The 14,436-nt window shown below is 39.4% G+C and overlaps 1 protein-coding gene across 1 annotated transcript in view; it reads left to right on the forward strand.

Annotated features, from left to right (window-relative positions):
• The window catches only part of jag1b (jagged canonical Notch ligand 1b), a 34,539-nt gene extending 20,404 nt beyond the window's left edge, over nt 1-14,135 (forward strand). The window contains exons 10-26 of the mRNA XM_051917443.1: nt 15-128; nt 240-286; nt 1,411-1,584; nt 2,145-2,295; nt 2,991-3,155; nt 3,446-3,559; nt 3,653-3,766; nt 3,873-3,986; nt 5,091-5,207; nt 5,804-5,831; nt 6,362-6,447; nt 7,142-7,255; nt 7,525-7,634; nt 7,735-7,968; nt 8,712-8,843; nt 9,048-9,195; nt 12,205-14,135. Coding sequence (XP_051773403.1) covers nt 15-128; nt 240-286; nt 1,411-1,584; nt 2,145-2,295; nt 2,991-3,155; nt 3,446-3,559; nt 3,653-3,766; nt 3,873-3,986; nt 5,091-5,207; nt 5,804-5,831; nt 6,362-6,447; nt 7,142-7,255; nt 7,525-7,634; nt 7,735-7,968; nt 8,712-8,843; nt 9,048-9,195; nt 12,205-12,659 — 2,417 coding nt within the window. The 3' untranslated portion in view covers nt 12,660-14,135. The remainder of the gene's footprint in view (nt 1-14; nt 129-239; nt 287-1,410; nt 1,585-2,144; nt 2,296-2,990; nt 3,156-3,445; nt 3,560-3,652; nt 3,767-3,872; nt 3,987-5,090; nt 5,208-5,803; nt 5,832-6,361; nt 6,448-7,141; nt 7,256-7,524; nt 7,635-7,734; nt 7,969-8,711; nt 8,844-9,047; nt 9,196-12,204) is intronic.
• The last annotated feature ends 301 nt before the right edge of the window (nt 14,136-14,436 follow it).

The following is a 14,436-nucleotide window of genomic DNA, read 5'->3' on the forward strand; positions in this document are numbered from 1 at the left end:
AATTATTTTCAAAGATGCCAATGAATGTGAGGACAAGCCATGTGTGAATGCCAAGTCATGCCACAATCTGATTGGTGGATATTTCTGCGAGTGTCTCCCTGGCTGGATGGGTCAGAATTGTGACATAAGTGAGTATAACAATCTGTGTTTTTCTCTTAGCTCTGTATGTGTTTGCATAGATTTCTATCTGCACAGTGTTTATAGGATATAAATTCAGACACATTTCTCTCATTTTTTAGACATAAATGACTGCCAGGGTCAGTGTTTGAATGGAGGAACGTGCAAGGTAGGAGATCTCCTGATCTGACTTCACTTTCTGTAGTCTTTGTTTTTGTTGACAGACTTTGACCCTTAAAAATAAAATTTAGACCTTTACTATTGGCATACACTACTGTTCAGACATTTGGAGTCAGTGAGAAATTAATATTATTCAAGAAGGATGCATTAAATTGATCAAATGTGATAGTAAAGACATTTATAACGTTACAAAAGAATAATATTTCAAATAAATGCTGTTCTTTTGAAATTTCTATTAATCAAAGAATCCTGAAAAAATGTATTAGTTTCCTAAAATATATGTTTTCAACATTGATAAAAATAAGAACTGTTTCTTGAGCATCAAATCAGCATATTAGAATGATTTCTGAAGGATCATGTGATGCTGAAGACTGGAGTAATGAGGCTGAAAATTCACCCTTGATCACAGGAATAAATTATATTTTTAAAATATATTAAAATAGAAAATTATTTTGAATTGTAAAGATATTTCACAATATTTCTGTTTTATTTTGATCAAATACATGTAGCCTTGGTGAGCATAAGAGACTCAAAGCATTCAAAAACATTACAAATCTTACCAACACCAAACTTTTGAATGGTAGTGTAAAATTCTGTCTAAGATCTGCCCACTTAAGCAGGAAGGGGCTGGCATATACATTTTGTACATGATGTTTAGATATGGGTTTATCTGAAATCGGATATAACTATGAACAAAGTGGAATGGTACAGGTGTACTCAACAATATCCCCTATAATTGCTACTGACTGCTCCAAACAAAACACCCCAATCCCTTCAGACTTAATGCCATGAACCGCTCAAACTTTGACAAGTTTGTCTTCAAAAGGGCTCATTGTAGAAGCCTGGAAACTGTAAACATCCAGAACAGGAAACATGAACAATTCATGGGTATGTTGTCTAAGACTGACATCTTGATGCCACTCATTCTCAGAAGTGTTGTACGAAAAATGTAAGCCCTCTAAACAGAATAATATTTTTTGAGGGTTAGTGCCAGAAAGTGTGTCTGTGATTATGGCAGAGAGATAATTTGACCTTCGTCACTTCAGTACACAGAGTTATTTGTAGATTTTTTTTCCAGAAAAAAAATTGAATTCTCGCTCTTCTCTTTAACAGGATTTGGTGAATGGTTACCGCTGTCTTTGCCCTCCTGGTTACTCGGGTGAACACTGTGAGAAGGACGTGGATGAGTGCGCTAGCAGTCCCTGCCTGAACGGTGGTCGGTGTCAGGATGAAGCCAATGGATTTCAGTGCCTGTGTCCTGCCGGCTTCTCGGGTCAGCTGTGCCAGGTGAGAGAAACTCCTGTTTTTTTTGGTATCTTTGTATATAACAGTAACTGTATATACTGTATATTTATTTTTGACCTCAAAAAACAAAAGCTTTATTTTAAAATTATTCATAACAAATGAATAAATCTTGTATCAGTACTGAGTCGGCCTCACATTATGCAATGCTAAAGCTAAAAATAAGACTAAAAACACTTTTAAATTAATACATCCTTGCCGAATAAAAGTATTAATTTCTTTAAAAAAAAAAATCGTTCTCAACCTAAATTTTGAAACAGTAGTGTATACCTTCATCCACCTAGCTCTAGTTGTACCCCAAAGAAAGACAGAGACAAAGAAAGAAGGGCTAGGTTTGAGACAGGCAGGGTTTGGCTAGCTCTTTAAAATATTCTTCTATTTGTTTTTATTCTCCTGAGCGTTTTGGTACGCTTTTTCCTGGCAGACGCCGTGTCGAGGCTGTTGAGGGTTGCTCTGTTTTCTAAGAATCCAAAAATGCCTGGATATCATTTTCCCCTCATCATTGAGCTCTCTTTTCTCCTCTTGTAAATCTTTCTCCGGTATAGCTGGATATCGATTACTGCCAGCCCAACCCATGTCAGAACGGGGCGCAGTGTTTCAACCTGGCCTCGGACTACTTCTGCAAATGCCCCGATGACTACGAGGGTAAAAACTGCTCTCACCTGAAGGACCATTGTCGAACCACATCATGCCAAGGTGAGAAATCTCAGTCCCCAGGACGGATCCTGTCTCAGTATCTCTTTGTAAAGCGCCTCTAAAACCCATAGTAAGCTGATCTGCCAGTTGCATGCCATTGTTCAGCTGCTGAGTAAAACGAGATTACAGGCCCGTGGACTCTCCCACCACCTTCAGGGGGAAAGATGAGAAAAAAGAACTCATATTTTGTTACATGAGGCTTTTTCAGCCCATACTGAGCTATTTGACAGTAACCTCTCTGGACACACAGCTCACATACACACAGTCTCTCAAACACTTTCCCCATTCCCAAATCCTCCTGAACATTTGCCAGCTTCTTAACAGCTCTGTGTGTGTTCTCTGTGGTTATGACTCGGTGGGATTCTCTGCCTTGGATGTTTTAAAGTGTGTGTGTGTTTGAGGAGAGGCAAACCCCACAGCTAGATAAGCCCATCAAGTTTCTTTTTGAGCAGAATCAGGGCTTATGTGCATTAAAAGGCCTCCTCACACACTCTTTCTGCAAAAGCAGATGTAAAAACGGGATTTGCTTTGTAAAGTGAACCAAAAAATATCCAAATAAATTGCCTGGATTGCTGTTAAGTGGAAGAATGGATAGTGTCAAAAGCTTTGGTAGATTTTATGTCATTTGATGTCGGTCTGCAAAGAACCCAGAGACTTAACAGCTGGATTTTGTTCTTTCATTGAAACCTTAACAGTGATTGACAGCTGCACTGTTGCCGTGGCATCCAACAGTACGCCAGACGGGCTGCGATATATCTCCTCAAACGTCTGTGGCCCTCACGGACGCTGCAGAAGCCAGGCTGGAGGCCAGTTTACCTGCGAGTGTCAAGAAGGTTTCAGAGGCACCTACTGCCATGAAAGTAAGACTAAACATATTATTCTGGATATAATAATATGAACATATTATTGGATTATAGGGATGCATTCTAGGGATGGACTATGTTGTCTAATTAAATTAAATACAAAACAAAAAATATATTAAAAAAGTGAATTCAGGCATCATAACATTACAGTGACAATTGCATGCACAATTAAATATCCAATACTGGCTAATAACCAACACTAAACAACATATTTTGCACCCTTATTGGATTATTCACATGGTCTCAGATGATCCCTAAATTATATGGCATCTTTGGTGATTTTTCAGATATAAACGACTGTGAAAGTAACCCATGTCGCAACGGTGGAACTTGCATCGATAAGGTGAACGTTTATCAGTGCATTTGTGCTGACGGTTGGGAAGGAGTTCACTGCGAAATCAGTAAGTTCACTTGAATAGATTTTTCTTTGCTTATACTAAATGTTTGTGCTTCTTTGAGTTTATTTTCTCATTCTTTTCTCCCCATTTTTTCAGACATAGATGACTGCAGCTTGAACCCCTGCCTGAACAAGGGAGCATGTCAAGACCTGGTGAACGATTTCTACTGCGAATGTAGAAATGGCTGGAAGGGAAAAACCTGCCACTCCCGTACGAAACTCTATTTTTATGACCCACCCTGTTTGTTGAGTTTTTGTTTGTGTGCTAACATGTATGCATGGAGTTAAAAATACTATTGGATCAACTGTAATTTCAGGTGATAGCCAATGTGATGAAGCCACATGCAACAATGGAGGTACATGCCATGATGAAGGGGACATCTTCAAATGCAGGTGCTCACCTGGCTGGGAAGGTGCCACATGTAACATAGGTCAGTTTGGGTGATGCCCCTTTACTTTCTCTCTCTTTAGAATGTGATACAGCTCATGTGCATATGGCCTTTACAAAAATACAGCAATCCCACAAACCCCTGTGCCATGCTTCCTGCTGCAAAGTCATACTTTTACATGAAAATGCACTTTGGCCTACAAGCTACAACTGTGCAGCAAATATGTACCAAATAATTTGCGGCACAGTTGTAGCTTGTAGGACAAAGTGCATTTTCATGTAAAAGTATTTTTTGCAAGCGCTTCAGAACCTTTCAAATCAGTCCTTTCTAGAATGTTATGGCCATTTAAATTTCCAAAATATATATATATATAAAACTTATATTATCTATATATCTATATCTATCTCTAATGCCAAGGACCCCCAAATTTGATCACCTCCCTCCTAAAATGTGAAGGCTTTAAATTTTAACACCCATTTAGACTGTGTGAGAAAAAAAATAGTAATTGTGATATTAGACATACTCCAAAAAGGCAACATTTGTTGTCATTGTACTAAAGCCAAAAAAATAAAAAATAATATCTGGAAAATATTATCTGTACTGTTCGAAGTATAAACCATATATATTATATATATATATATATATATTATATATAGAGAGAGAGAGAGAGAGAGAGTTTAGCACTACCCTGTATTTCAAAGTAAATACTGGTCCATTGATGGATCCAAGATTTTCTAACAATCTTTAAATAGCAGAATGAAACAGTAGTTGTAATGATTATAAAATAATATAAAATACCCCCCTGAATATCATTCTAGCTTACAGATTGGATTCTCACTCTATTTCTAATAAAGTGTTGGCAGTAATTTGCTTCAAATAGCACGGTGTGTAAAATAACACCTTCACATTTTGGGACGAACATTTTTCCACAAATTTGCTTGATGCAGAAAATATCATATCTGGCGTACGGTCGGCTCCAATTCTTTGATGGGAAATTCAGTTGGAACGAGCCTTGGGAAATGTTATACTTGGTAATTCTTCAAGATGTAGCGGGTCTGTTTTAAGTGTGGCAGTCTTGTTGTGGTTGCAGTCGTGTTGATCTGTTCAGTTCAAAGGGTTCTGACCTCTCTTGTGGTTCCTCTGCAGCCAAGAACAGCAGCTGTCTGCCCAACCCATGCGAGAACGGAGGCACCTGTGTGGTCAACGGCGACTCCTTCAATTGCGTCTGCAAGGAAGGCTGGGAAGGATCCACCTGCACCGAGAGTGAGTAGTGCTTCCTGTGACCGATAGCTGCAGTGTAACTTCCTAGGTAGATTTAAAGTGGAAGAGGGAGTCATTTTACTCATAAAAGTACATTTTTCAACCCTCATTTAGTCTGAGAATAAAGCAAGGATTCATTTCCCTGGCTTTGTCTTGCTCGTTCTTTTCCATTCTCTTTCTCTAAACCCACCTCACCCTGGCTGGACATTGTCGGCTGCTGCCAGCTATGAAGGGAAAAATTTAAATGAGGGAAAGTGGAGACAGATGTCCCCCCCCTCCTCCTCAAGCCCACCACCTCTCCTCTACTTCTCTTTTTTTCCCTCTTGATGTGCCTTTCTCATGTATTGTTGTACACCTCTCAATCTGTGAGAACGGAGAAATCTGGAGTCCTAAAAAATTAAGAGAGAAGAAAAGCTGGAGACAGCGAGTCAGTTAGTAACCGAGTAATCAGCGACTTTGCCAAGCTGGACGCCCACGCGAGAACGCAGACGCACGCGCACACCGACACAAGCTCTGACATGTTCACGGTTGTGTTCGTTCTTATGTGCTCACATGGGTGTGAAGTGAAACAAACCCTCCTCTCTCTCTCTCTCTTTCAGATACCAACGACTGCAACCCACACCCATGGTAAGTCCTGGCAAAACATTTACACACACAGCCTGCCGCTGTAAACAGGCCCGTACAGCTGTGCCGCACTTTCTCACACTCTCTCACAGTGCTGGGAAACAGGCACTCCCATAGCTTCTGTCATTCCAAGGGTGCGTTAAGCTTGCTGTCTATTGTGCTTTTGACATCGGGTTCATCTGCTCAAGAAGTTGTCTGAGCAAGATTCTGAGTTCACAATAACATAACAACATATCCCATCAAATCTACTAGCATAAGTTCACTTGATAATTATTTTGAAACAGGGCCCTTTTTGTTAAACACCTGCAAATAGTGATTGAAATTATCAAATTAACTTATGATAATTGGATTTACCTTTTTTTTTTTTTTTTTTTTTTTTTTTTTTACATAGTCGCTGTAAAAGCTGCATGTCAATATGCCAGCTTTTACTCTGCTCTGGCGCTTGGCGAGTGCTACTTTTGGACCCTCTTTATAGTGCTGTAATGATGGCTGAATTGAACTGTGCCTGACCCTCCGTCTTTCTCTCTCCACAGCTACAACAGCGGGACGTGTGTGGATGGTGAAAACTGGTACCGTTGCGAGTGTGCTCCGGGTTTCGCTGGGCCAGACTGTCGCATAAGTGAGTTTTAGACGACGCCTGATCTTCTTGGCTGTCAGCCCTGTTAATGTGCAACACATCTCTTCAAAAACAAACAGAGCTGGAGCGAAATGCACAGTCTAGCCACCCAATTAGCCAGCCCTCTGGGCAAAATGCCAACGACACAGCAAGCACCGTCCTTGCATTCTGCAGCGCTGATGTTCACGGCCCCTCGGGAGAAACTTTTCTCGCAGTGACCGAAAGCCAATCAGCCTGGTTATCCAGCACTGATTACAGAGCTAATTTTTCTCTTAGAAAAGCTTTCATCTGGCTGCACAAGACATACCTCAGGCTTTACTGTTTGATGCATTCAAACCTGCAAATGAGCGCATGACGTTACTGTCAGCTGAGCTCAAGATGATATAGTCCATCAGGATAGAGGCAGTCAAACTTGTCTCGATCAAAATCCTTAAAATGACGTATATTAACCTCATAAGCAAGATTGTACGACAATTTTGTCTTGGTTTAAGCAAAAACAATCTATAATTCAAGATATTCTTGGAAAACAAGACTTTAATATCGTTAGCAGTCTTGCTTATTAGGTAAATACATATTTGTAACAATATTTCGATATTTTTCTTGGGAAACAAGACTACCTGTTGCTATTCATGCTTTTGGAATGCTTCAAGGACATTCAGAGCGTGTGATTCCTAACAGATTCTCTTCATTCTTTCAGATATAAATGAGTGTCAGTCTTCTCCCTGTGCATTTGGTTCTACCTGCATAGATGAAATCAATGGTTACCGCTGCCTTTGCCCACCTGGAAGATCAGGACCAGAGTGTCAAGAAGGTGAGAGTCATATAAGCTTGTGCAAACTGGCAACAAACTGCATAACCTCACCTGTCCCCTCGGGAGACCATAATTTCTTCTTGAAAAGAAAACCAAGACCTGCATTAACACCTCCAAAACCCTTTATTTCCAAAGCAATAACTTAACCCTGTTAAGTTGTCAAAAAAATCTCATCAAAATTTGACTTTGGGCTGCACAATTTTTCACTCAAAAAGATCAAACAACCCCTTTCTTGCCATGTCTTAATCTTCTGTTGGTGTCATTCACAGTCATTGGGAGAACCTGTATTGCTAATGGACAAGTAACTGCTGATGGCAGCAAATGGGAGGAAAACTGCAACCTTTGCCAATGTCAAAATGGAAAGATTCATTGCACCATGGTAACTTAGCTGCCACTTCATCATATTCTAGAGGCATTTAGTAATATGTATCTTAATTATGCCAACAAAATGCATATTGTTTGGCTCTTTTTTTGTTTAGATGTGGTGTGGACCAAAGTCATGCCCGGCAGAAAAGACCAGAGGTGGGTGTCCTGCTGGCCAATCCTGTGTTCCCATCAAGGAAGAGCACTGCTTCGTCAAACCCTGTCGTAGTCTGGGAGAGTGCTGGCCTCCTGCGCCCCCTCCACCCTCCAAATGCCACGCCAGCTTCTCTTACCAAGACGACAGCTGCGCCAACATCACGTTCACCTTTAACAAGGAGAACATGCCTCAAGTGAGTTATACTTTTTAGAGGAGAGCGATTGAATTATGAGCTTTTGAGCTGTTTTCCCCCTTCTACAAATATCTCCTCCACCCTTCTCTAATTCGGTGGAGAACCGAGAGCGCAGTGAGGCGTGAAAGATCAGGTTCTCTTCATCTAGGAGACAACGTTCCTCGTGGGTGAAGTTTTCCAGGCTAGTTGGATTCTCGCAAGCTTTGTTGTCATATCCAAACACTTTTTCTTCAGATGAAAAAAGCGCAAGAAATACATCTTGTACAATAAGCCCTGGCTTGGTATCCCTTTCCGATCCAAGGCATTCCTGAGCTAATATCCCGTAACGGTTTAATACTTAGGCAGTCATTGTATGAGAACAGAGTTTGAGAAACACCGCTGGCGGCTGCCTACCAGCCAGTCTGAATTGTTGAACGAGAGACAAGTGAGTGCAACAAAGGACAGTGACGAGCATAAAAAAAACACAGTTCTTCTTCTAATGTGCTACAGAAACAAGGGAGGGGTGTATAGGATTAAAATTTGATAAGAAAAGAACCTTACCGTCTTTGTCTCTTTTTACTTCCAACCGACTGAATCTTTCATTTTGTTCTTTTCGCCCTGCCCACAATGTCTGCTTTGCTATGGGAGACAAACCTAAAAACCGAGGAGCAGTCTTGGGGATTTGGATGCATATTGCAGTAATTATTTACTTGGAATGGGTTTTAATATGAACAAACTCATAATAGATCCTTCGATTCTGACAGGGCTTGAGTGTGGAACGTATATGTAATGAGCTGAGGCACTGGTACCTGCTGAAGAACCTCACGGCAGAGTATGCTGTGTCCATCACCTGTGAGCCATCTTCTTCAGCTAGCAACGAGATTCACGTTAGCATCGTAAGTAACGTTTTTCAAAAGATGCTCATTTAGTTCTAACACAAGTTTCTAGTTCTCTGGAAGACCTTGCTGGTTCAGATGTCTTTAATTAAGGTTGTTTTGGACCCCACTGACTTCCATTTTTTAAATTATTTTAATGAAGGCGGAATTTGTAGAAAAGAACATTTTTATGATATTAATGAGTCTTTTTTCTTTTTTGTGCAGTCCACAGAAGAGCCCAGGTTGGACAGGAGCCCTATTAAAGACATTACAGTTCAAATCATTGACTTAATGAGCAAGCATAATGGTAACAGCACTATCATCAAAGCCATCACCGGCGTACGGGTTCACCAGACACCAAGCCCCAAAACTGGTAAGCACCTCTCCATTATACTGGACATTGGGTCCATCTTTGCTGAAAGTAGTCGAAAATCAAAGTATTTAGGTTTCCACAGTCGAGGCCAGTCGTGTTGAACTGTCTGTCCTTGGTCTGTCTTGCTTGAGCAATGTTAAACTGTCAAAAGAAGCTTTAAGTCATTGAAGCCATGGAATGTTACATCAGCTCTGCCAGTTGGATGGAACTTCAGTTAGACATCAGGGCCCACTTTATGCATGCTGTTCATCAAAAATGGCGTCCGATGTTTCTGCCAAGCTGCTTAGTCTCTTCCTCACTTAAAAAAACCTTTAAAACATGTGCGCCAGGCTCTGTAGATTGGGCCAGGGGACCGGGTATAAACAGGGTATGTCTTCTCCAAAATAGGAAAATGTTGCTGTTAAATTGATGTGTGGATTATATTTTCCTACACCATTTCCATTTCTTAATGTTCACCAGTAAATAGGAATAAAACATGTGGCAGCTCTTAAGACAAGTTTCCATTGTAGTCTAGGAACAAGGTCAATGACATGACACTCATTTTTTTTTTTCTGTTCAGAACTATTATTCAAAAGTGCATTAAAATTCATAGATATAGCAATTTGCAACCACATCTTCTATGATGAGCATGTTTCTTAATTCTGTCCTGATATCATAATGAAGAAAAATCCTGATTAAAAGAATGAACTGTTTGAAATGAAAACCTTAAGTAGTTTGGCATAAATTACATTTATGCATTTGACATATGCTTCTTTTATTCAAAGTGACTTAAATTGTATTCAATGTATTTACATTTTTATCAGTCCTTGCATTCAGTGGGAATCAAACGCATGACCTTGGCATTGCTAGTCACATGCTTTACTTTTTGAGATACAGAAATACCATTTATTATTAATCTTAATCTTAAAGGGTTAGTTCACCCAAAAATGAAAATAATGTCATTTATTACTCACCCTCATGTCGTTCCACACCCGTAAGACCTTCGCTCATCTTCGGAACACAAATTAAGATATTTTTGATAAAATCCAATGACTCGGTGAGGCCTCCATTGCCAGCAAGATAATTAACTCTTTCAGATGCCCAGAAAGCTACTAAAGACATATTTAAATCGGTTCATGTGACTACAGTGGTTCAACCTTAATGTTATGAAGCGACAAGAATACTTTTTGTGCGCCAAAAAACAACTTTATTCAACAATATCTTTATTCAACATGAAGCTTCGAAGCTTTACGAATCTTTTGTTTCGAATCAGCGGTTCGGAGCGCATATCAAACTGCCAAAGTCACGCCCCCCAGTGGTGAACTATTGAAATTTTGAAACACTTATGACGTAACGAAGCCCCGTTTACTGAAATCATGATTCGAAAACAAAAGATTCGTAAAGCTTAGAAAAAACTTTTATCCACCAAAACAAACCAACAAACAACAAAGTTATAGTGTACCCAACATGCAAAAGAAGAAAAACAAAATTGGACATATATCATCAGATATAGACATAGAGGACCGCTGCAGACCCTAATGACTCTATCAAGGTCAATATGTCTCTTTCAATTATCAGATAAATTGCTCCTTTGTTGTCAGCGAAGTTAACTCCAAAGTATACTTTGGTTTTTACACGTATGTGAGGGTCCGCATAAAGTGCATGAAACAAACATTTCGTCATCAGAATAGTATGTGTATTACCATACGTGCACTGCCCAATTTTTGTAACCGTGCATACTTTGTAAGTGCAGGTCGCACGTGCGTTAGTATACGCGTAAAATAAAACAAAGTATACTTTGGGCTTAAAGGGTTAGTTCACCCAAAAATGAAAATAATGTCATTTATTACTCACCCTCATGTTGTTCTACACCTGTAAGACCTTTGTTCATCTTCAGAACACAAATTAAGATATTTTGATATTGATCCGATGGCTCAGTGAAGCCTGCATTCACAGCAATGACATTTCCTCTCTCAAGATCCATAAAGCTACTAAAAACATATTTAAAACAGTTCATGCGAGTTCAGTAGTTCTACCTTAATATTATAAAGCGACGAGAATACTTTTTGTGCGCCAAAAAAACAAAATAATGACTTCAACAATATAGTGATGGGCCTATTTCAAAACACTGCTTCGGAGCTTTACAAATCGAATCAGTGGTTCCGAAGATGAACAAAGGTCTTACTGGTGTGGAACGACATGAGGGTGAGTAATAAATGACATTATTTTCATTTTTGGGTGAACTAACCCTTTAAGTAAAAAAGTAATCACATTTTCATGTGAGTTATGTGAGTGTACAAATCTTATCATGAACATATCATTAACTATTAATTCATAAACAATTTTAGTATCAATCATATAAGTATGTTTTGGGGAAGTTGCACTAAGCCCAAAGTATACTTCGTTTTTTTTTTTTACACATACACTAGCATGGAGCCTTTCAAAGTATACCCCAATGATAGCATGCACTTTAAAAAGTTTCATTTTTGTTTCAGTGTCTGTGCTATATATCTCCATAAGTTATGACTGATAAAAATATATTTTTTTAAACTGAAGTTGCGGCTATCTTATAACCCCCTCACACAAGTGCTTGTCAATGGAGGTGCCTGTTGTTGTTGCAGTCTCCAGTATTTTGTTGTTGCTGTTACGTCTCTTTAGTTTCGTTTTCTACTGTGAAACGTGACAACAGTGTTTCTACTTTGTGAAATAACTGATTAGTGCAGAACAAATTCAATGCGAATGTGCGAACTGCCAAAATCAGGCGGTGTGCGTACCATTCTGGTGAGGAAATTTGCGTCACGCAATGTACGTGGACCCTAGCTTACACGTAAAAACTACTGTATACTTTGGGCTTTAATGGTTACACCACTTGTCTTTTTTTCCATTAAATTAGATTTTCACTAAAATGGAATGAACGTTTTTCAAAACCAAAAGAAACCTACACGAATACATTTCTAAAAACTATATTTTAAAAAGATTTGTCATTCTCCTGAACACCAACTAACTATCCCTCTGGTTCTTCTTCTCCAGACTACTTGGTTCCTCTGCTCAGCTCCATCTTCATCGTGCTCTGGATCCTCGCCCTGGCCTCGGCCTTCCTGTGGTGCATTCACCGCCGACGGAAACAGAACACCCACAGCAACACGACTACCTCAGCAACAGAGGACAATACCACCAATAACGTGCGTGAGCAGCTCAACCAAATCAAAAACCCCATCGAGAAACATGCGGCCCACGGCGTGGCCATAAAAGACTACGAGGGGAAGAACTCCATCATTGCCAAAATTAGGACGCATAACTCTGAGGTGGAGGAAGAGGAGATGGACAAACACCTGCAGAAAGCGCGCTTCACCAAGCAGCCGGCCTACACGCTGGTGGAGCGGGAGGAGCGCGCGCCCAACAAAAACCCAAATTGGACTAACAAACAGGACAACAGAGACTTGGAGACGGCACAGAGCTTAAACAGGATGGAGTATATCGTATAGCAGGCAGCTGTGTTGCCGTGCGACCGAACCCCTGTTGCACTTACCGGTCACTTGGCAGGGTCTCGGGGGTGGGGGTTGTGCTTCTTAAAACTGTTGCATCATGTTCTGGACTCCAAGGCTGTTATTTGCCTAGAATCCTGTGTTAATTTAAGTTTCGACAAGCTGGCTTCACACTGGCAATTGATAGTTGCTGTGGACGGCTAGAAAACCCAAATGCTGCGTTTCGCATCCAGTGTTTTCCTTTGTAAAAGAGAAAAAAAAAAAGTAAAAAAAGAAAACGTACACATTTCAAATGTCTATATTTTTGTGGATACGTTTGAGTATCTCAATGAGTCTGAAAAGTTTGCATAGTGTTTGCAAATAGTGTTATTTTCGTTCATAATGACAATGCTCTCACAGCTAAGTAGTTGTTTCTTCCTTATCCAGCGGCTGTGTGGAAACTCTCTAGTTGGTTTTATTTCTAGTTCTGAACTGAAAGTGCCTTCACAGCTACGCACCACAGCAATTGTCGAAAATGAGTATAAAAAGAAAAAAAGAAAGAGCAAAAAAATTATTTATTATTTTTCTTTTCTTGGGGCGGGATAGGTCGGTCAGCATTTTGCTGCCAATATGAAGAATTGTCAATTTAGTGTAGATATGTATATTTTTTTTAATTAATCACTGTGTATATTTGATTTATTAACTTAATAATCAAGAGCCTTAAAATATCATTCCTTTTTATTTATATGTCCTGTCTAGTTTTGAAGGTTTTGATAGCTTTGATAGGTTTTGAAGCCTATAGCTTTGTTCGGACGACATTTGTTTCATGTTTCACATACCAAAATTTCGAAGAGGAAAAAAAGCAGTCTATTTTTTAGGAAACAAGACGGGCATGTGTGTGCCTGAGATTTTTTTTTTTTTTCTTTTTATACATTGTCAGATATTTCAATATTTGTATTATGCCAACTCTTGCTTGCTCAATGCAGGTGATATCATCATCATCATGGCTGCTTTTTGTTTGGATACTTGTTGGCACACATTGCTTGCCACAGATGAAAAAGAAAAAAATAAATCATTAAAAAAAATAAAAATAAAAGGGAACACGAGTCTTTTAGTTGCTTGTTGGTAAACCTGATTCACACAAATCATTTCTCCTCAGCTTCGGTTTGCAGTATGTCATAAGCTAGGCTGTGAATACTTGAACAGTAGGGGGCCAATGGAAACACTGTAGATGACTGCCTTGCTTTCAGGAGTCCATTTCTATTGCTGTGCACATGTAGTGTTCTTTTCGTAATTCTTTTATATTGAGGCTCTCTAAAACACCAAACCGACATGCTTATCACATTTGTAAATTCTATGAGATCATGGCAATATTCAATGTTCATATTTGACCTTATTGTAAATTTGTTTCTTTCTTAGTTTGTTCCTGGCAATATTTTTGAATGTTATATTTATTAAACATTTTGTATAAAAGGAAAATTAAATGTTTGTTTTCGATTTGTGCTCTATTGTGCTGCTTTGGGAGAAGCTGACGTAATATTACGTAAGGCACAAGGCCTGTCTAAATGCGTTTAAATGATATAGCTGAGCGGGTCTGATTGTACTCAGTACCATGTGAAGACTGACACTGTGACTGAAAAACCTTCCCCGCATGATTAATGAGGTATTCAATAAAATAACTGCAGGGTAAAAGGCAAAACTTATGGTGATGAGTAAAAGAAAGGGGTTTCCCAGTGTTTTTCAGTCATATATCATGTAAATTCTGTCATCATTTAGTCATCCTCATGTTGTTTTGTAC

Source organism: Ctenopharyngodon idella, chromosome 13 (genome assembly GCF_019924925.1).
Source record: "Ctenopharyngodon idella isolate HZGC_01 chromosome 13, HZGC01, whole genome shotgun sequence".
NCBI classification, from domain to species: domain Eukaryota; kingdom Metazoa; phylum Chordata; class Actinopteri; order Cypriniformes; family Xenocyprididae; genus Ctenopharyngodon; species Ctenopharyngodon idella.